The sequence below is a fragment of the Podarcis melisellensis genome, assembly GCF_964234715.1.
Source record: "Podarcis melisellensis genome assembly, chromosome: 4".
In the NCBI taxonomy this organism is placed as follows: domain Eukaryota; kingdom Metazoa; phylum Chordata; class Lepidosauria; order Squamata; family Lacertidae; genus Podarcis; species Podarcis melisellensis.
Genome location: NC_138531.1, coordinates 26,840,758 through 26,864,131, shown reverse-complemented (window position 1 = coordinate 26,864,131; position 23,374 = coordinate 26,840,758). Strand labels below are relative to the sequence as shown.

Genomic DNA, 23,374 nt, shown 5'->3' with positions numbered 1-23,374 from the left:
ACTGCTTTGTGTACACTACCGACCACTGTTTGGTTTGCCATCTAGGCTATAACTTGGGTCTAATTTCTGATTTTATCAGTGTGTGCGGCTCAGCATGAAGGCTTTTCAGGTTTTTTATACCCCACCCATCTGGCTGGGTTTCCCCAGCTACTCTGGGTGGCTTCCAACAAAACACTAAAATATAATAACCTATTAAACATTAAAAGCTTCCCTAAACAGGGCTGCCTTCAGATGTCTTCCAAAAGATTGGTAGTTATTTTTCTCTTTGACATCTAGTGGGAGGGTGTTCCACAGGGCGGGTGCCACTACCGAGAAGGCCCTCTGCCTGGTTCCCTGTAACTTGGCTTCTCGCAGCGAGGGAACCGCCAGAAGGCCCTTGGTGCTGGACCTCAGTGTCTGGGCAGAATGATGGAGGTGCTACAGGTGGTTGTTTTTTCAGCATCGGTTATTGGGTGATCGTGATCATGAAAAACCCACCCACACGAAGGGAACGTCTTGAGTGAGCAGCCTTTTGGGGCTCTTGCAGAGGATGCTTTCAATGTGCATTGTTCACCTTGCATTGTTCACTGATTTTTTTAAGAGGGTTTCTGCTCTTTACATTGTTCCTGTTCTTAATACAAATTGCCATTCTTTAAATGGAGGCAGCCACTCCCTGTCATGTCACAGATTAAAAAAAAAACAAATTCCCTGTTCCCCCAAGTGGCTAGATTTTAAGGTATCACAATCTAGTGTACGGCAGTGGGCTGTTTTCTTGACTTGCTGTGATTTTAGTTCACACAAGAACATCAGGAGGAACTAAATTTCATTCTGTTATGACAACAGAAGCTTAAAGTAGTTCTTCTTTCAGTCTGTTCATAACACCTACATCTTCTCTCTGGGTTTCTTCATCCAGAGTTAGGGCTGATTTTGAGTCCTGAAAATCCTGTTATAATGTGTGAGTCCGTATAGGAAAGCTTGCCCTGTGCAGGAATTAGCATTCTCACATCTTCACTGGTTAAAAAGCAACCACCATGGGGAATTAAAATAATCTAGCACTGTACACACCGTTTTGAGATTTAATGTGACTACCTGAAAGCTTCCACAGAAGAAGAGTTTGGATTTGATATCCCGCTTTATCACTACCCAAAGGAGTCTCAAAGCGGCTAACAATCTCCTTTCCCTTTCTCCCCCACAACAAACACTCTGTGAGGTGAGTGGGGCTGAGAGACTTCAGAGAAGTGTGACTAGCCCAAGGTCACCCAGCAGCTGCATGTGGAGGAGTGGGGAATCAAACCTGGTTCACCAGATTACGAGTCCACTGCTCTTAACCACTACACCACACGGGCTCTCACAGTTGGTGCACTAACGGAAACTCTCTATGTGGAACTAGTAAATGCCTGCCGCGTATAAACAAATGGGCAAAACTGCAATTAGAAATCGAAATGTCTGTTGAATGCAACATTTTCGTTTTGAATTGAATATATTTCCCTCTTCTCCTCTAAATGACTTACCTTGCTCAGTAAAAACAAGCACACACCCCAAAACAAATATGCAAATTTTGTTTTATTGCAAGCAGATTTAAACATCTACTGCTTTATACAATCTACAGAAAGTTCAAAAATATTAATATAAAGAATTCATGTTTAGATATTTACGGAAATGAAAGTTTAAAAACAGCACTGAAAATAAACTTTACAGTAATGCACATGTATATCATATATATTTATATTTATTTATATTCTTAGTATTTGAGACTGCTTTGATCCAGTTAATGAAGTGTTATAGCTTAGTCTAAACAGTAGTTTTGAAGGCTGAATTATCATCAGATAAGTGCACCTATCATTATACCATTTAAAATACATGTCAGTATTTGGTGCTGATGAGTAAAGATATTTTAATGATTAATGCACTGATAACTATGATCCACCATTCCAAAAAAGCTGTTTGTTTGTTTTTGCCAATTACACATTACAGACTGAAAGAATATTGATAGTGCATACAAGACAGAATTTTGTTCAGACACATTGTACAATTAAAATTCTGTACTTCTTTCGACAAAGGTAAAGCTGTATAAACTGAAGTGTGCAGTTGTGCAACGTACAATCATGTACACATTTCTCTCTTATAATACTTTGACAGAATTCCATTAAAGCTTCTCAACATGATCTCACTAATATCACCAACAAATGCAGTTTCCTTCGTTTGATACTTGCATTACAGTGGAATAAATAGGCTGATGCAAGCAAGTGAATAAATGGTATACTGTATATTAAAGAGCTGAATAAATTAATAATTACTGAGGGCCATCAAAATTATCTGAATATTACTGCTAGCTACTCTAAAGAATAAGTAGTTTCAATGGATGTATATGTTTTAGTCTTAACGAATATTTGGTTGATGCCCTTCAGTTCCAACACATTTATGAAAGAATTTGAAACGTTTTCACATTAGAGCTTCAACAATTCAGACAAGGCCATTTGTGTGACACGGAATGGAGTTTTCCACTTCATATTAATTTCTATCAATTTTACATTTTTGACTCAGGTCGCAACCCTACTATTGATTGTTGCGCCTGACTAATTCTCCTAATCCAGCTGGGTGCATGGAAATATGTTTCTGTACATTGATCATGCTTCTAGAATTATTTCCTCCTCTCTCACCTGGTCCCCAAATGCACATGAAAAATCCTCTGCATCCATCACCAACTGTGACACAAGCACATTGCTGAACAGATGATCAAATTCTGACAGTTCAGACACTCTGATCTTCCAAGGGTAATGGAGTAAATCTAGGTTATTCCTCACCACTGACAGCATCAGTCATTTATTCAGCTGGGCAGATCCTCATGTGTAGAACAGGAGTGACCAGCCTGTGGCCCTTCGGATGTGGTTGAGACTCCAGCTCCCATCAGCCCCAATGAGCACAGCCAATGTTCAGGAAGAACGGAAGTTGCGTTCCAGCAACATCTGGTTTTCTCATCCTTTGCAGCATGTCTGCACCAAATTGCTATGCACAAGAATATCTAAGGCCTACTAGTTTAGCTTCTGTATTACACCTGTACATCTATTGCAGAATGAAAATGAAGGCATATAGAGCCTTTCCTCCCCCCCCCCCCATTTAAACAGTGTATTGTTAAAGCTCTGATTGCTTAATGGGAGCAGAATTCCTCCTTTAAATTCAAAAATATCCTCCTAGTGGTGCAGCAATAAAACTGCTAGCACATTTGCAGAGCTAAGCAGGGTCTGGTGTGGTTTCAAACTGGGTGGGTGTTGAGATTCCTGCATTATAAGGGGTTGGACTAGACAAGCCTTAGGCTCCCTTCCAACTGTACAATTCTATGTTTCTATGATTTCTCCTTCTAATGCAATACAATCAATCATAAGTGTTTGTTTTCTTTTTTTAAAAAACAACAACTACCATTAAATATTTCAGCCTGTCATTTTTTAGGAAACAGTTGAGATGCAAGAATATTGCAGTAAACCATTTTTGTTAGTAGGCAGAGCAGGAATGCAGCATTTTCAAATCATCAAGCAAAGGGTCTTCTTGCTTAAGGCTAAAAGATGGAAATGAACAAAACAAAAACAAGGAACTGGTAGAAAGCTTCATGGAATAAAAATGTAAGAATAGTAGATAGCAGCAGGTGGTTGTAAGCAGAATGTACCACATTAAAAGCTATTATTCACAAGCAAAAGCAAAAAAACAAACTTTTCTTTTAAAAAAAATCAGTAGCTTTGGATGATTCTGAAATAACAAACCTATTTCTAATTTTAACATTCATCAGAATTTCAACATTCAACCACAATTCCACTATAAGCTAAACTCTGATCCAAAACTCATAGGTATAAAAAAACTCTCTAAAACATACAATTAAAAAACAATAGAAATGTTGTGTTAACAAATGTATGCATATAACAGATATATAAATAGCTACAGTATTGAAAAATATTTCAGTGCAAAGGCAATTTTAAGATTTCTAAAAAACCCATTAAAAATAATTTTGTTAACTACACCCGAACAGGAGATTTGTCACTACTACAGGTATAAAATCAATACTCACATCAAGTTAATTTTTTAAAAATATATATTTGTAACCAGTGTTTTATGTAGGGGACATTTCTACTAGACATTCAAGTATGTAATGTCAAATAAATATTAACTTCCGGTATATTACTATCAGTACGTGAACAACACTGGAAATGGAAAGTGCTTCATTTTAAATGACAAACGCTGAGATGTTGTGCGTTATGAGGGGGGTGAGACTTGAGAAGTATGGGAACTACCATCAGATTCTCTATCTCTGTAATCTTTGGTATAATAAAATGCTCACAATTTGCCTTTCAAAGCATTATGTTCCCATCTCCCCTAAATCTCTGTTCGGGGAAGGCGAGAGAGAGAACCTGTGCATTTTCTTCCACACACAAACTTTCTTTCCCCTACAAAGTAATCCTTCGGCAAAGTTGACACCCTAAATAAAACACTGGGAGAAAAGAAACAGAACTGATCTGTGTATGCTATTATCAAAACCAGTACACAGCAAAACTAGAGCCACGGATAGAGCCGAAGTACAAGCTGGCTATAATGATTTAAAACGACAGATAAAGCGTTTGCATAATCATGCACATATTTTTTTCTTTTCTGAAGAATGGTTGAATTCACATTCAAAGAGGAGAAAGGGGGAACCTTAGCCTAGTGGTCATTACCAAATATAAGTAGTCACTAAGTAGACATTCTGTTAAACATTCTGTCTCCCTCTCCCTTTCAAAGTTCAAATCAAAAATTAAAAACCAGCATTTAAAATACAGTATTATCTAGTTCACCCGTTATGGAAGCAATTACTTCCTTTCCACAACAGGGGGAAAAACAAAAAAACTTCAGGTAGCAAAGCACTTCCTAATACATCCATACTCTACTTTAGAGGTAGCAGAATGGTAGAATACTGGTTCGTTCTTTAAATTTCTAAGACTAAATTCTTAAATTCAGTAATTATTTTCAACTCAATACCTACAGTGGCCACTTCACTCGTCTGCTAGCCAGCTTGACTTCCCAAAGGTCTGTAGGCAGTCTAAGTAAAAATGTATTGGTCTAAAGTGTGGGGAAGGGTGTTGGGTCTTAAAATCACATATAGACATCCTACTTGGTGACTTACAATAAAATGGATATTAGAGAGTGTTTCTTGAAAGCAGATTTGCACAGAGGAAACACCAGTTTGTTCTACAGAGCAAAGAAAAGACAAACACCAGTCAGAAACCAGTCAGAAACAGCACCTATGAAACATGTTCTCAGTGACTTTCACTGGGGGTCTGAGACCGTTGCTTAGTTAGAGGGCTGATGAAATTTTAACCACTGATCTCAGAAGAGGATGTTTGACTAAAGCAGGACTCTTTCAAGTAATAAAGGAAAAGAGATGACAGGAGTCAATAAACATACAAAGGCTTTTGACAGGATGGAGTGAAATTACAGTGCTGTTCATCCTCACAGTGCCAGACTGTGTAGAAAAATCCATTGCTTCCACAGTTTAAAACATAATAAGGAAGGGCAAGACTCCTGGGAAAGATTTGTACTCCATGCTCTTTGATCCAGTTTGTCAGACTATTACACCGGACAGTTAAAGCCAGCAAAATTTCAATCAGTGCTGTTAAATGGTCATTTGCAGATGTAGTAGGAGCGGGGGTTGGAATGAGAGGGAGGAATAGTTGCTAGTTCTTAAAGGCTTGAGTTGGTGATCTCTCATAGGGATGTTTCCAGACCTGAACTCCTGTGGTAGTACCTGGCACTGGAATCACAACGCTTATTATTGGAATAGCCAAAGATGGAAGGGAGTACTGAATAATCATAGTTTCTCCAATGCGTAAACATTGTTTTTTTAGAATGAGAACTAGACCTTCTTGCTGGGGTATTTTTGCAGTCATTGCTCCTGTATCTTGGACTCTTCAGAGAGGCAAGAGGTGTGAATTCTGAAAAATGGTCCCGACCATGGCTTGATTTATTCTGCCAAGAAAACAAGTAATAGGTTATGAAGCTGTCATCATAGTAATTCGCTGAAAGGCTTTAAGGTGGTACCTAGCATAGGGGCAATATGGCCAGATGGAGACATATAAATTGCCAACAGAGTGCCACTGTTTGGCTCATTTAAAAATGCAGACACAATCTCAACAGAGGAGTAATTTTAATTTATTTTAATTCACAATTTCGTCTTCTTTTACATACAGAACAACTTTTTGTTAACATTTTGCTTAGGTGGAATAAGATACTCGGATATGAACCACTTTTTATCCTGCCTTTTGGATGTCTGATAATCTTTTGATATTTGGAATGACTGATATGGTTGATATTTTTCTCAGTAGCTAGCAGATAAATTTAAATTGAGAAGTTAATTTATACTGTCCTTACTGTTCCTAGCCTGTATTTAGGAAATGTCCAGAGTCTAGGCTATTCTGCACCAGAACAGATGGGAATTTGAATACACTCTCCTTCTCTCCAGGAGCGTGTTGCTTTATGGAAGCTATTTTAGGAATCCCAATCATCTGGACATTTGTGTCACTTTGGAAATTAAAGCACTTCCTTTTCTGAGGGCTGTTTTTATCTTTGAATAAATGTGTGGTCGAGATGAAATGCTTTTGCTTCTTGCTAATACTTGTGACTTGCAAATGTTCCTTGTGGAGAGATATGAAGACTCTAGGAGATATATGTGCCCTTGTGCATCTGCTTTCCCCCAGTTCTTGGGAGTCTGTAGCCTTTGCATTATATTTGTTTAGCCAGGCTAAAAGCTGGTGCCTTTTGAAATTTTGCTTTATCATATTTCCACAGGGCACTGAGAAGGCAGGACCCAATATCATGGATTCATGATATTTGGAAATTATGCAGATATATTTGAGGGGGGCAAATGGGATTCTGAATTCTGCTCAAACCAATGTTACTAATTTAATCTGAATCCAAATACTTGTGGCTTATGCTTAGTCACTGAATTTCATTTGAAGAATAGCGATTGACACAAAACAGCTTACAATTCATATTTAATTAAAGCTGCAACCATGCACATAAATCCTATTAGAATCAGAGTAAAAAAGAAATCAGAACAAAACATGCAGCTTCTAAATCTCAACCTTCCCAGAAGACACACCCAAAATACTACACAAAAAAACCCCAAACTTACCTGTGCTCTGAAATGCATTGAGAACAGACTGCGATATCAAAAACTGCAGAGATTATATTTAATTTGAAAAGGCACAGCAAAAACTCTGGAGGAAGAAGTTTTCTCTTTGAAAACACCACAGCACACCAACAGAAATTACCAAACGGTAACACGTGCAATACTGTTACCTATCAATGATCTAATTATGCCTCGGAAGCAGAAAGGGTTCCTTCAAGGAGTGGCCCATCGTTGTTCGCCAGTGCATTAAGGGCAGTTTTATGTTTCGTACTCTTCTGCAAGGATGAGGAAAAACACTGAGACTATTGCTCAATATGGACATCTCGCGGTATTGGAGAGGAAAATAACAAGTGCAGTGTTAGGATGGCTAACATATGCCAAATCATCAACACTGTTAATAAGAAATGAACAAACGAACAAGAAGCAGTTATTGTATTAGAGTTTACTAGCAGATGTATATTATTTCAGACCCTCCTTGTCCTATTTACAGTGGAAATGGGGGGAAAGTACATTTGAGATTATTGTTTGCAACAGCCTTAAAGTCCTACAACATTTGTCCCAGTTGCAAATGGACTATCCCTTTCTACTTCTGGAGAAGTTAACTTGTTAAGTAGGAGGTAATCTTCTAATATGTCCATGTAAAGGCCAATTTGAAGGTCACCCTATAGGTATCATTTAACTACCACCATCACAGGATTTAAACTCTTATCACATTGTTTCATATTTACTGCTTGACATTTTAATTAAAGGAAAACGTTTTGAGGTTTTTAGCAGATTCATGTAAATGAGGAAAGGGTTAGCAATTCAGTGTTCTTCAAGTATGAAAGTTTGAAACTGGCACCAAGTTTACACTAAGAGTCTTAATGTTAAAAAGGAGGAAAGAAGAATTAAGCAGAAAAGTTAACACATAAAAACAAATCTGTAATTCAAAATAAGGATAATAATGTATAGTAGGCATACGCTGGAATGAAAGAATGCCCGCCTTATCACCAGCTAAATATTCAAATTAGATGAATATTGTGACTGGGGTCATGACTCTTGAAACAGAAAACAGAAACAAGATTTGGCTTGTAGTTTACCAAAAGAGACAGATTCCTCCAAAGCTTTTGCAGATTCATTGATTATAATATCCCAAAGCAGTTTGCACAAATATCAATAGTAAACATTCTGAAAACACCAACAGCAAAAGAAGACTTTAAAAAGTCAGGGTTTTTTTAATAAAAAAAACACCCTGAAGAGTCATGAAACAGTGATCTTGCTCACCACATACAGAGGTGACAGCTGAATATAAAGCGAGAAACACAATGAATTGGGAGTTTGTTAAAATGGAAAGGGAAAAGCTGAAGAATACAGTTAAATTTCTAAGTTCAAACCAGGTCATGTACAAACTACCCTGGTTTCTGATCTGGGTTTGCAGGAAAAGCACAAACCATAGTTTGCAGGTGTGAATGAAGTCCCAAACTTTGGTTTGCCTCAGACCAGGAAATAAAACAGCAAAATGACATGTGTAAGGATGGTGTGCACAAGCCTCAAGATCTAACCAGACTTGTGTACATCTGAACTACCCAATTGCTCAGGAGCTCCCATCACACTTGTGTCTGAGAAACAGTCCACTGAGGTGAGTGCAACTCACAATGCAAACACAATGTGCATTGATCTATCAAGAACCACCATTACTTAAAATGGACAGTTCCTGCAATGCATATCATGCTATTCACATACAAAGAATGACAAGTAAAGTGCACATAACTATTTATGGTATACAGATACTTTTAGAAAAGCGAAGAGAGGGGATGTCGACAGAACATGTTGTAGGTACCAAGAGGTTTAACGTACAGTTTGTGTATGAAGTATGACTAACATCATATGAACTGTGGACACACTTTCTAAAGTCCTCTGAACAAAATGGCCAAGCATGCAGAAAGGCAGGGGGGGAAAATCACCTTTTGCTCCATTAGAAACTTAGACTGCTTGAAGTCTGAGAAAGCATAAAGATGGTGGACTGCTCAACAGAAAGGCACTGATGTTTAGTCTGATTTCCCCCAGAAGGTTGAAGAAAGTACCCGTGTACATCATTTACAGTTTAAAGCAAGGTAGCAGTGATTTAGGAAAAGGAGGTTGGAAGACAGGAGCGTATTGGGAGAGGGAAGAGAAGAAACACAAGGAATAAATCTGATTAAATGCTAAAGGCTTTCTAGTGCATATTACAAATACAAGCAACAAGTTGCCTAGGAAGCAAATACTAGACAGTTCTTATTCCACCCATTAGAGTTGTCACTTAAAACTTGCAATACCAGACTGCTTAAAATCACAACACATAGTTCCCTTACTATGCCCTTTTCTAGATGTCTTGCTCAAGTAGACAGACATCCAGTGTGTTTTTACCAGCTTATGTTAGGTGACTACCATAACTCTAAGGGCAACTGTCAAAATGCTAAGAGATTGTTCAGCTTCCTAATCGTACTGAATTATTTCCATACTATTCCTGTAATTTTTTTTACAGGCTACAGTACGCTAATTTGGTTCTTCGCTTTGAACTTCAAGCTATTCCCATGGTCCAGTTATGATTACTAAAAATTAGGTCATTCAGATTATTACATAAGAGTCAGTACGATGTGGATTATACAGGCGAGCATAATGCTTCTTTTACATAATATCTAAATATTGATGATCTCTCTAAAATCATCAGCTGGGGATTAACAACAGCTGGGGATGATTTGGGCAGGGCAAATTTGCTGAATGTGTTAAAGTAACACATAGACTGATCCAGTGGCTTCTGCTGAACAACCATGGTTCAACTTGCAACTATATCTGGAATTACATTTTTGCTTAAATTCCAGTGTCAGGTTTTTGCCTTGCAAGTCAGGCTGCTTTGGAGAAATGCAATGATATTCAGGAGGGGAAGGGGCAAGGCCAGAGTGGTGCAAATACACCAGTGGGAGTGGCAGATTTACACTACCAGTGTGTTCGTATTGTGTTGGTAAGTAGCAGTGACACAGATGATTGAAGTCCAAGCGAGTGGCTGTGGTCCACCATGTTGTCTGCTGCTACTGAATAGCATGGAAACATTTATCCCAAATTTTGATATCAGAATACCTTCCCTTGCCCCCCAAACCCTCTCCAAATACTGGTATTTTAATCTGGCTAAGAACTCTGATCATAGGGTCGCCATATTTCAAAAAGTAAAATTTCTGACACCCACAAAGTTGTTGAGCTAGTGATTTTAAGCTTTCAGAGCTGTTTTTCCCCCCATAAAGGAAATGTCAGGAATTTTCCTGCCGTATGGCAAGCCTACTAATCTTAAACATCCTGGCTTGCAATTTATTTACTATGTATAACCACCGGCTAACTGATGACAGTGTTTGTTTCAGTGCTGCAAAAGCTTTGTATCTTCAATTCTTTGCGAACAATTAATTGGCCTAGTCCAGATGAAATTCTCTCCTACCTCTCTTTACACACATCAGAGGAACAAAATTGCATCTTTCAACCCAGCAGTCAGGTATGTCTGCCTTGCCTCCAACACCACTAGGGATCCATGCAAATTGAATAGGCTATACACATGCAAACCCAATGTATATAAATGCAAATTGTGCAATTGAATTCCTCTTCAAAAGCCCAGGAATTATCTGCTTGATTTAGGATCATGCAAGTTGGATTTTACATGTGTACATCCTACTCAAGAGCCAGTTTATTCAGGACAGGGGTATCTAAATTCTACTAGAAAAGGAACACTTGGTGAGTGATATTATTTTCTCCCACAGCACATAAGGAAGTGGTAAGTGAGAATAGTGCCCAAACCAGGTAGACTTTCATTTTCAAATTATCGACAGAAGAAGAGAAGCCACAGGTGTATGAAACTAATTTGACGCTTCATCATGTATCTACACAGATACTTGAAATTCAAGAATATTTTAGCTATTCATCAAACAGAAGGAATTAAAGAAACAACAGATTAATGAAGGAGATGCAATATTGCTAATAGAAATATGATGCAGTTTTCATGAAACAATTTCTTTAATACGAAAAGCATCTGTTGAAATTTCAGCATCTGTTGAAACAATCTTTCTAGAAACTAGGCTTCAGAAACAAGCAGCTTCAGTGTTCTAGTTAAACATGCAACACACGTTATCATTCAATGTTCACTATAATTTCTAAATTGACAATGTAGTAAATTGTACTGATGGTTCCAGTTATTATCTTTAATGAATGATTTTTTATTTATTTGGACTAAAAATACTTTGCATACCTGAATTTGCTTCCTCTCATTTTTTAATCATGTTTATTATATTCTGAGCCAGTATTCTAGATTGAAAGCTTCTTCAAATACAATGGGCAATAAAGCGATACATAAATGTAGGATATAAAACTTAGCGGAGTTGTTTGGAAGGAAGGAGCTGAAGCTATCAATGTTAATTTGCATAGGTTACCATTATAAGTTAACCAAGTTTAAAACAGGCTGCTGAACAGTTTCATGTTGTTTTGTGCCACTGAAAGTAACAGAAAGGGGACTTTTTTTGGGGGGGGGGGTTATTAAAAAATTAACAAATATCAGCCCTGCATCTGTGATGAACTTGAATGTTTCCCAGATACTTAAACTATTATACTTTCTTATCCACCTATCCAAGGTGGGTTACAACGATATGAAAATACCGTAAAATCAGTTAAGCAATTTACAATCAGAAAATTAGGGTGCCTGGATAGTGTTAGGTGCACCTCTATGTGTTTGTGGGGCTGGGGGGGGGATAGCACAACTTAGAGGCTGCTACAGGGAAAAGACCTCTCTCACTGTCACTTGGCCCTCACTTCCAGGAAAGGTGGAACTACCAAAAGCCGCCCCCTCTGCTAATCTGAATACCGTAGGGCGTCTGTAGAGAAGAAGATTGTCTTTCAGACATTTGAAAGCTAAGACATTTAGGGCTTTTAAACACTAATGTGAGCACCCTAAATTCAGACTGGAAACAAACCAGTGCAGCTGTTTTAGAACGGAGGTTATGTGAGTTTTAAATGTCTGTGTATGTCTGTATTAACTCGTATCCTGGGGCTTTTTCGTATCTGGAAGCATGCAGCAGCATGCTAGCGAAATGAGGTTTGGGGGGGCAGGATATAAACTGAGTAAAATAAATAAATACAAATTTATTGGAAAGCAAACCTCACACGCCACCCTTGGCCACCTCACAACCATCAGGTATGCTCACACCAGAACTCACTGGACTTATAAATAATTCTGAAAACGCGAGAGAAAAATGGAAGCCATTTTGGTGGTGAGGAAAAGAGACTTAGAGGGCAGGTTTTCAGCGAGGCACTAGTACTAACCTTAAGCGTGCAAATCCAGCCACACTTGTTTGGAAAAATAAGTCCCTTTTGACCTCGGTGGAACTGAGCAGACTTCTCTGAGATTGGGCTATAAATCTAAGATTAGACTTCTATCATCAATTATCAAGACTATGGGATGTTTACCTGGATTCTTTCTGTTGCTGTAGGCCATAATTGCCTGCATAAAATTTTCTTCAGAACATCTGGAAGAAGGCTCACCGTTATGAGCATAATAATACCCAGCCATGCAGGACCGCTAGACAACATTTGCATGAACACATAGTACATCCTCTGGTAATTGAGAAAAGGCCTAATTGGGCAGAAGAAAAACAGAACACAACCATGGTGGATAAATGAAGTCGAATTCAAAATATAGATGATTTCAGCATGCAATAATAATAATAATAATAATAATAATAATAATAATGTTTATTTATTTATACCCCACTCATCTGGTTGGGTTTCCCCAGCCACTCTGGGCGGCACCCAAAAGAATATTAAAAACATGATAAAACATCAAACATTAAAAGCTTCCCTAAACAGGGCTGCCTTCAGATGTCTTCTGAAAATCAGAGAGTTGTTTATTTCCTTGACATCTGATGGGAGGGCATTCCACAGGGCGGGCGCCACCGAGAAGGCCCTCTGCCTGGTTCCCTGTAACCTCACTTGTCGCAGTAAAGAGGACCGCCAGAAGGGCCTTGGAGCTGGACCTCAAGGTCCGGGCAGAACGATGGGGGTGGAGACGCTCCTTCAGGTATACTGAGCCAAAGCCATTTAGGGCTTTAAAGGTCAGCACCAACACTCTGAATTGTGCTCGGAAATGTACTGGGAGCCAATGTAGGTCTTTCAGGACTGGTGTTATATGGTCTCGGCGGCCATTCTTATTCTTATTCTTACCTCACTGTCAAATTGTGGCTAGGTTCAAGGTATTAGTGTTTCATATAATTTCTCTTTGTATTAAGAGAAGAGCCTGTTGGGTCAAGCCTAGCTAGTCCAGCCTGCTGTTCTCAATGGCCAGCCTGGTCACCCAAAAGCAGAACCTAAGTGCAACAGCACTCTGCCCCCTTGTGACTCTCAGCAACTGGAATTAAGAAACATATTGTCTCAGAAAGCAGAGGCAGATTAGAGGCATCGTGGCTAGGGCTATGCTGCCTGAAGTGTGGGTTATTAATATTTTTAAATAAATAAATAGTCTGCCATCCCTTGTATGCGATTACAGAAGTGGCATTTTCAATTATGCTTCACAGGTGTTTCTTACCAGATGATCCCTCCCCAGAGAAGGGAAAAGACAATGTAGAAAAGCAGTGATCCCCAGATCACAAAGTGATTGATCCAAGTCCAGTAGTGTGTATCCAGTGCAAGCTGTAAAAATGTATATATATATATATTTAGATCATCGCCTGAGGATAGATGGCAATATGAATATGTGAGTATTCAGTTTCACACATACATTTAACATGTTGGACTCGACATGACATGTACTGCCTATAACTTTTAAACATACAAAACAAATGTGATTGGTAACCACGGAAAATTAACTCTTAAACAAGGCAACAAAGCTGACAATCTCCTTTATATGCTAGGAACAGACTTCCTTTCACAGCGTTCTACATAAGGCTCTTCAGGGTTTTTTAGCCCCACCTGGATATTCCAGAGGCTGAATTGGGGATTTTATGCAAGCAAAGCAGATGTTCTACCACTGAACTATGGCCCTTCTTTAATTCAATTCTCAAGAGTCACTTACGTAAAACAATTTTGAGACCATAATCCATCCATTGAGAGAAGTATCGATCAGTTTTTTCCTAAGCAAAATGTGCCAGAATTAAGTTTTCCTGGAAACTACACAACAATGCTTTGGCCAGATAGTTCTACTCTTTAATTATATATGCACAGAAGCTGGTAAGAACAAATGCTAAGAGGTGTTTTTGTTTTCACATGTAGTTCGTATGAATGAAAAGCAGGCCATAGGCTGAACCTTGCCTCAAATCAAGCCCTGGTAGAAATATACATTGGCTGTTTCCTGTGCAATAAGTAACAAGTCCCAAGGGGCAGTATTGCTGGTTCTTTATTCAACAGTAACTAAAAATGCACCACAAGCTCTTCAAGCAGATGGGTTAAGGCAGGTGGCTGCTTTTATCGAGTTACAGATAGGTAGCCGTGTTGGTCTGCCATAGTCAAAACAAAAAAAATTCCTTCCAGTAGCACCTTAAAGACCACCTAAGTTAGTTCTTGGTATGAGCTTTCGTGTGCATGCACACTTCTTCAGATACACTGAAACAGAAGCCATTTTTCACCTTCTCACCCCTTGCTTTTTCCTGTAAGACCTATTGCAGTCGTTAAGAGTCGTCAACAGGCTCATCACAGCTATCTGCCAATCACCCATTCCCACCACCCTTCTGAGTAATACCCCTCCCCACCTTCTCACTATATAGAAGGGTCTGGTAACTTCTGTCTAATCCAGAATTCTGCTTTCTGCAGTGACCCAGCCAAACACATACAGAAAGCTCTCTCCTTCTGTTTAGGGCTTTGAAGTACAGGGGAGATACACAAAATCTGGTCCGCACCTGTCAATAGGTGGGACACCACATTCTGCACTAGCTACTGTAAAGGTTCCAAACCACCCTTATACAAGGGAATAGGACAGAACAGACACATCTCCAGCCCATAAGTCCACCAAGTTCCTTAGTATCATTAATCGCATGGTGTCACACTCTGCCTGATAGAGAAGGCACAAAGTCTGGGAGGGCTCCCAGACCCAACTCGGTCACTGGAGATGCAGTGGACCTCAATGGCTAGGAAAGCTTTCTACCAGCTTCAGCTGGAAGACAATGGCAGCTGTTCCTGGATCAGGGTGGCTTCACAACAGTTTCCCACATATTGGTAACTTCAAGGTTGGATTTCTGCAATGCACACTTTGTGGGGCTACCTTTGAGGTTGGTCTGGAGGCTGCAGCTAGTACAGAACATGGTAGCTAGAATGATTGTGAGGGAAGACTACTGCCAATCTGCTACCAGGCCAAGATTAAAGTTTTGGTACTAACATACCAGGCCCCATACAGCCCTGGAGCAGATTACTTGAGAGACCACCTTATCCCTTATTCACTCACTATGTCAGTGTATTCAGCAGGAGAGCCCCCCCCCCAAGTCTCTAAAATATCAGAAGCCTGCTCCACAGTAGTGCAGAGCAGGGCTTTCTCTGTAGCTGCCCCTATGGAACAGCATTTCTCTCACAGAATGACAAGCAACCACTACTTGTACTCTCTGAAAACAACTGAAAACATTTTTGTTTTGATGGGCTTTTCCCATTCATTCACCCATATTTCTTTTTGTCCTGAATTAACTGCCAATATATTTCACTGGATATTTTCAAATTCCGCTATTATAAGAGAAGGAAGGGGAAAGAACCTTTCTCTATTCAGTTTTCCATACAATCCATAAGCTTATAAACCTCCGTCTTTTTCTGAATAAATAATAATAATAATAATAATAATAATAATAATAATAATAATAATAATAATAATACCATGCCCATCTGATTGGGTTTCCCCAGCCACTCTGGGCGGCTTCCAACAAAATATTTAAATACAATAGTCTATTAAACATTAAAAGCTTCCCTAAACAGGGCTGCCTTCAGATGTCTTCTAAAAGTTTGGTAGATGTTTTTCTCTTTGACATCTGGTGGGAGGGTGTTCCACAGGGCGGGTGCCACTACCGAGAAGGCCCTCTGCCTGGTTCCCTGTAACTTGGCTTCTCGCAGCGAGGGAACGGCCAGAAGGCCCTCGGTGCTGAACCTCAGTGTCCAGGCAGAACAATGGGGGTGGCGATGCTCCTTCAGGTATACTGGGCCGAGGCCGTTTAGGAACAAGGAAGCCCCATTTTTTTTAGCCTTCCTCCATATTGGAATGTGCTTCAGGAAGTGGTGCCAGTTTGGTTTCAACACACATGTAGGAGATCATACCTTCAAGGTAACAGTGAATACCAGCACAGTGAATACCAGTGTTCCAAAAGTCCAATTTCCAAACATCTATGAGGAAAACATTCACAAGAAAAAGAAGTTTCAGGTTATACAGTCTAGTACAGCGAGTTTCGTTTAGTATTGTGTAATGCACGAAAAATGTGGAAGTGTACACATTTAAAACTTTCCTGGGAATTAACCCAATTATTCAAGGGGAGATTTTTCAGGTAGCCAAAATGGCGTCATCTATGCACAAGACAGAGGGAGTCATAGGCTCGCACAAACTCTGAGGTTTGTAGACGTAAAAAATGGGGAGGGGGCAGGAATCCTAACATTGGGTGGAGGGGATGATGGGTACTGAGTATACTTAGTGGATACAGAATGCTGATTGACTGCGGGGAGGGGGCAGAAAACCACATGGAAGGGGAATGCAGGGGGAAACCTGAAGAGGAACACTCCACACTGCAACCTGTTTGCCAGAGGTCCCATTTTTTTTTCAAATAGCAAGAAGCATAAGCATAGTGAATGTGCCACTAATATATTCTCCCTTGCACCTTCGTCACCTTCAGAATACTCTTACCATTTGCTCTCCACTAGATCTCTTGCTGAAAGAATCTTAAAAACTACAGACCTTTTTAAAAAAATGAGATGAAGAGAACAATCATTCTGCCATAACAACAAAGGGGAGTGTCAGGGAACTGTCATCGGAAAGAGAGTTGGTGCAGAGGCTCCAGCAGACTCGGAGAGATTCTGCAGCGGAGGAGGGAACCAGCAGGGGGAGAGCAGAAGCTCCGGCAAAAGGGGAGTCGGAGGAGGGAGGGCTCTGGGATACTTCTAGTGAGAATAGTGCAGAGGTAACAAGACCCCCGTTGGCAACTCCCACCCTTCGCCGGAAGCTGTCACGTAGAGAGTCACGAAGGCGCATGTCCGTGAAACAACTTTTATGTTGGCGTAAATTTCGTAGACGCCCACTGTCAGATTCTACCAGCGACTAACGGAGTCATGCCTTGGGAGGCTCCGTTAGTGCCTCGGTTTGGCTGAACTGCCAAACACCAGAGGGATCAAGCTTTTACGCACAAGCAGCTCATTATCCCATCACAGCAATCTGACAGTCTTTGTAAGCTGCTTGTGCAAGCAGAGGGCATCATGAGCGAACCAGCCGGAACCGCAGGAGCTGGAGCGGGCGCAGGTCCAAGCCTGGAGGAAAGGTACAGAGCGATGGAGGTCCAGCTCGCGCTGCAAACGGCGAGGCTTGAGGAGAGGAGGGCTCAAGATGCGGATAAGGGGAAAACCGCCCCACTTGCCAGAAAGGTGCCTGGATTGGTGCAGAGATTTGGGGGGGATCCCAGGAACTATCAAGCCTTTAGAACGGAGATGCAATATGCTCTCAATCTACTGTTTGATGACTTCACCGATGAGAACTCTAGAGTGGCGTACGTAATTAGCCATCTAGAGGGAGGGGCGAGGGACTGGGTTCGACCCCTGATGGCAGCCAATAATGATATCTTAAAGGACACGAGGAAGTTTTTTCGCGCCATGGACTTGTTGTTTTCCTGCGAGATTGAGCAGGGGGTGGTGCGGAGGCAGTTGATGGGGTGCAAACAGGGGAGCCGATCTGTACGTGAGTACTGGACTGAGTTCACTATGCTTATTCATAGACTGGGGTGGGATCTAGCAAGTGAACCTATTCAAATGTTATTTGAAGAAGGGCTCTCTCCGACCGTGAAAGATGAACTTTCCCGGGCGCCCAGGGCGGAGTCTAGGGACCAGCTGACTAAATCTGCACTGTCCATAGGAGCGCGCCTAGAAGCAAGAGCTTTGGAAAAGCGGGAAGGAAAGGGGGAACGTTGGAAGGACTTCCGCATTCCAGAGATTCCGGAGCAGTCTTTCCCGCCCGCAGAGCCGATGGAACTGGGAACAGCGCGCGCGCGCGCAGTTTCAAACACCAGTGAAGGGCGGAAGAAGGAGGGAAAGAGTGCCAAGAGATGTTATCTCTGCCAACAGCCAGGGCACTTTGCCAGAGTTTGTCCGCAAAGGAAGGAATGGCAGGGCATGGCGGGAACTGTTGGGGGAAAGGAGGAAGGAGAAATAGAGGAGCAAGTAAAAGCCAACGCCTGGTTGCCAACATCAGGGCACAGCAGCCAGGCCAGGGAGTAGTGAATGTGCCCACGCCGGAACCTCCAAGACCAGCGCTTGTGATAGAGGTGTTGCTGGAACTGCCAAACGGACACCCACTAAAGATAAAAGCGCTATTGGATTCAGGCAGCTCCTGTAATTTCATGAGTAAGGAGTTTGCTGCTGAACACCAGATACAAACTCTCCCATTAAGTAAGCCTTTGCAAGTAACCACGATTGATGGGAGGGAACTGTTGGGGGGAGAAGTGAGCCAACAGACTGTACCAATGATTATGAGGGTGGCAAGACACACAGAACTGATAGCGTTTAATGTAGCCACCTTGGGAGGAGCTCCCATCATTCTGGGAATGAGCTGGCTGGCACTACACGATCCGCTAGTAGGCTGGCATCAGAGGGTTGTTTCCTTTGGTTCAGCACATTGCCTAGAACACTGCAAGGAGGGAGAGGGTCAGGCAGGGGCCAGAGCCACTCTAGCAGGGATGGAAGTGACTGACAAGGGGAAGGTGCCACCACAATACGCTGATTTGGTTGACGTCTTCAGTGAAAAGGAAGCAGATAAACTGCCCCCGCACAGACCCTTTGACTGTCAAATCACCTTACTCCCAGGAGCACAATTGCCAGTGGGCAAGCTGTATGCCATGTCAGACCGTGAGATGCAGGAGTTAAGGGAGTTCATTGACAAGAACCTCAAGCGAGGTTTCATCAGAGAGTCACGAGCGGTGGGGGGCAGCCCAGTGTTCTTTGTGGACAAAAAAAACACGGGCAAACCCAGGCTTGTGTGTGATTTCAGGGCCCTAAATGCTGTGTCAGAACCAGTGACTTTCCCTATGCCCAGAATTGATGACATTCTGACACGGGTGAGAAAAGGGAAGATTTTTACCAAGCTGGACCTTAGGGGGGCATATAACTTGATACGTGTGAGGAAGGGGGATGAGTGGAAAACCACTATGTTCACCCCCTTGGGGGCGTTTGAGTACTTAGTTATGCCTTTTGGATTACAAGCGGGCTCCGCCTGCTTTCAATCATTTATGAATCACGTCCTGGGGCCATTGCTCTACAAGAACTGCGTGGCGTTCTTAGATGACGTCCTGGTGTACTCAGAGAATGAGGAGCAGCATGTGCGAGATGTTAGAGAAGTACTGAGCAAACTGCGAGAAAATCGGCTGTGGGTGAAACTGGAGAAATGCCAGTTTCATAGCAGGGAGGTGGAATTCCTGGGGTACCGGTTGTCTGACAAGGGGTTGGCTATGGATCCTGGCAAGGTTCAAGCGGTACTGGAATGGAAAACACCAAAGACCAAGAAGGACGTGCAAAGGTTCCTGGGCTTCGGAAACTTCTATAGGAAGTTCATCAAGAACTTTGCCCATTTAACAGTGCCCATCACGGATTGTCTTAGCAGCAAGAAAAAATTTGCTTGGACGGAAGAAGCGCAAGGGGCATTCGAACGCTTAAAGGCAGCGTTTGCGTCAGAGGAGCAACTTTTGCACGTGGATCTACGGCAACCAATGCGAGTGGAGACGGACGCGTCAGACCGAGCGGTAGGGGCCGTGCTTCTCCAGCCGGGGAAAGATGCGTCTGAATGGAGACCGTGTGCATTCTTCTCGCGGAAGTTGAACAAATCCGAGAGGAACTACACAGTATACGACCGAGAACTGCTCGCCATTCATGAAGCATTCCGGAGATGGCGGCACTTGCTGATTGGGGCGCAGCACAAGGTTCAAGTCCGGACTGACCACAAAAATCTGGAGTACTGGAGAACAGCCCGAGTGCTGAACCAGAGACAAGTGAGATGGGCCCAGGAGTTCTCCAAATTCAATTTTGAGATTCGTTACGTGCCAGGGTCCGAGAACGTAAGGGCGGACGCTCTTTCCAGAAAGCCTGAGTACTTAGAGGGGGAGGGGGCGCCGGAAGCAAGGCACGTAATCCCTGAAGACCGCTGGGTGTGTGGGGCGGCTTTGGTGGGGCAGAAAGAACTGTTAGAGGATACGGAGAACGACGAATACGCCCAAGAGAAACTCAGAGAACTCAGGAGGACAGCGGAGAACACAGGGGGGTTTGAAGAAAAGAGTGGGGCGTTGTATTACAAAGGGGCACTGTACATACCCGATGGGGAACTGAGGGGCAGAGTACTCAAGCAGTTGCATGATAGCCCCACAGCGGGGCATTTTGGACAGCACAAAACCATGTGGTTGGTTACCAGGGAATTTTGGTGGCCCAAGGTGAGGGAGGATGTACGGGAATATGTCAGGGGTTGCGACAGGTGCCAGCGAGCGAAAGGGGAGAGGGTGGCGCCAGCGGGGCTCTTACAACCCTTACCCACACCAGAAAGGCCATGGGAGGCAGTCTCCATAGATTTTATGACGGACCTGCCAAAATCCAAGGGCAAAACGGCGGTTATGGTAGTGGTAGATCTATTAACTAAGATGTGTCATTTTATAGCCTGTTCTCATGCGGTCACAGCGGAGGAAACCGCCAAGTTGTTCGTAGAGCATATTTTCCGGTTGCATGGCGCCCCCTTGAGGGTGGTCAGCGACAGAGGGAAACAGTTTACTTCCAGGTTCTGGAGGAAACTTATGAGCTTACTGCACGTGGAAATCAATTTCTCCACTGCCCGGCACCCGGAAACAAATGGGCAAGCGGAAAGGGCAAACGGGATTTTACAACAATACCTGAGGTGTTATGTAAAGGACCGAGAAAATGATTGGGTAGATAAGTTACCTCTGGCAGAATTTGCCTACAACAACGCTGAGAACGTGTCCACAGGGCTGAGTCCCTTTCTGGCAAATTATGGGTGTCATCGCAGGGCATTTCCAGGGGAAGGAGGGGAGAGGTGGAGTGTGCCGGCGGCGGAACATTTTGTTGAAGAGATGGAAGCCATCCACCGTCAGCTACAACTTAACTTAGAGAGAGCCAAGGAAGAATATAAAAAGCAAGCAGACAAAAATAGGAGGGAAGGTGAAACTATAAGGGTGGGAGACCGGGTGTGGCTATCCACCCAGGGACTACCTTTCAAGGGGGGTTGTAAGAAACTGAAACCCAAAAGATTGGGACCCTTTGAGGTCATACAGCAGGTGAACCCAGTAGCATTCAAACTCAGACTGCCCAGTCACATGAAATTGCACCCAGTATTTCACAGGTCATTACTGTCGCCGTACCGAGAGGGACGTGAATGGGGGGGGGGAGCGTGAGAGAGAGGTCTCCCGAACGCCCGTGATAGAAGAGAGAGAACGCGACATGAACGTGGCAGGAATCATTGATTCCAGGTGGAAGGGGGATCAGGTGGAATATCTGGTAGAATGGGAGGGGGAAGTAGAGTCGGAAAACACTTGGGTACCCGCTGAGGTAGTCAATGACGAGGTTTTAATAGAAACATTTCATCGGCGTTTCCCAAAAAAACCGCAACCCGTGGCACGATTTAGAAGGGAACACTTTGGGACCACTGATGAGGAAGGAGAGTTTGGAGGGTTCCCAGAGTCAGGGGTGGGTGAGGAAGCCGACTCCGACGAAGAAGAGGAAGACGGGGAAAGAGACGGTACGCCATGGTTAGAAGTGTTTGAATCCTCGGACGACGAGGAGAGTTCCTTTAGGGGCTTTCCGCCCTCACCGCCAGTGGGAGAGGACGCGGGGGGTGAAGGGGGCCCTGAGGGGGAGGTGGATGTCAGGGAACTGTCATCGGAAAGAGAGTTGGTGCAGAGGCTCCAGCAGACTCGGAGAGATTCTGCAGCGGAGGAGGGAACCAGCAGGGGGAGAGCAGAAGCTCCGGCAAAAGGGGAGTCGGAGGAGGGAGGGCTCTGGGATACTTCTAGTGAGAATAGTGCAGAGGTAACAAGACCCCCGTTGGCAACTCCCACCCTTCGCCGGAAGCTGTCACGTAGAGAGTCACGAAGGCGCATGTCCGTGAAACAACTTTTATGTTGGCGTAAATTTCGTAGACGCCCACTGTCAGATTCTACCAGCGACTAACAGAGTCATGCCTTGGGAGGCTCCGTTAGTGCCTCGGTTTGGCTGAACTGCCAAACACCAGAGGGATCAAGCTTTTACGCACAAGCAGCTCATTATCCCATCACAGGGAGCAATGGACATTTTTATTGTATAGTCATGATGTGCTTGTCTCGTGAGGTTCTCTTTTGTTATCTGGGTTGTATGGATAAAATTCAATAAAAAATACTTTAAACAAATAAATAAAAAGTGGGGGAAAGTTTAGACTGCAGTCTTATACAACTGCAATTATACAAATTTCATACAATTTCATGTAAGAGCTCCCTCTACTCTACCTGAGGGCCACGGGTCCCTCTAGGATGTAGTATGGGGGCCAAAGTGAGAAGGTAAAAATTGGGAGTAATTGGGCATCTTTTTCACATTTGATCTTCCACAACCTTGCCTTTTCCAGAAAATTTCCATAGTAGTATTAGCATCAAAAAGTGGAAAGAATTAGAAGCTGACAAACAGGCAAGGGTGCAGAATGAAATCTCAGGAAATTTCTGTTTACTGAATAAGCCAAAGCATTCTGCTAAGCAAAAGGCAATCATTTAAGTTCAGTTATTTCTAGTTTTTATGGTGTTACCAAGAGGTTGGTGGCTGATAATGACAAGTCAACATTTTAAAAGTGAATATAAGCCACAAAATTATGCCTTATTGTTCAAAATCCTGTATTTATAACAAGCTAAGGCTCACAAAGCTGGTGTTTTGTGTAATGAATAAAAATAAAATTAGTCTAATTTCTATATTAGAGGAAACTAAATTTACATATAACACAGATCTCACAAGGTAAAAGTGTTATAATAAAAACAAACAAAAATGCAGTATTTATCATTGCGTAGGTATTTTAATGCTAGGGACAAG

The 23,374-nt window shown here is 42.4% G+C and overlaps 1 protein-coding gene across 3 annotated transcripts in view; it reads right to left on the bottom strand.

Moving 5' to 3' along the window:
• Positions 1–1,517: 1,517 nt before the first annotated feature.
• Positions 1,518–23,374, bottom strand: part of ATP11A (ATPase phospholipid transporting 11A) — a 120,619-nt gene continuing 98,762 nt past the window's right edge. The window contains exons 26-30 of one of the 3 annotated variants that reach the window (XM_081908165.1): positions 16,400–16,465; positions 13,701–13,804; positions 12,587–12,752; positions 7,300–7,404; positions 5,829–5,967 (exon numbers count right to left, since the gene is read on the bottom strand). In XM_081908165.1, the coding sequence (XP_081764291.1) occupies positions 7,315–7,404; positions 12,587–12,752; positions 13,701–13,804; positions 16,400–16,465 (426 nt within the window). In that variant the 3' untranslated portion in view covers positions 5,829–5,967; positions 7,300–7,314. Of the gene's footprint in view, positions 5,968–7,299; positions 7,405–9,072; positions 9,162–12,586; positions 12,753–13,700; positions 13,805–16,399; positions 16,466–23,374 lie in introns of those variants that run through there. The other 2 variants (XM_081908164.1, XM_081908166.1) reach the window with 2 other exon arrangements.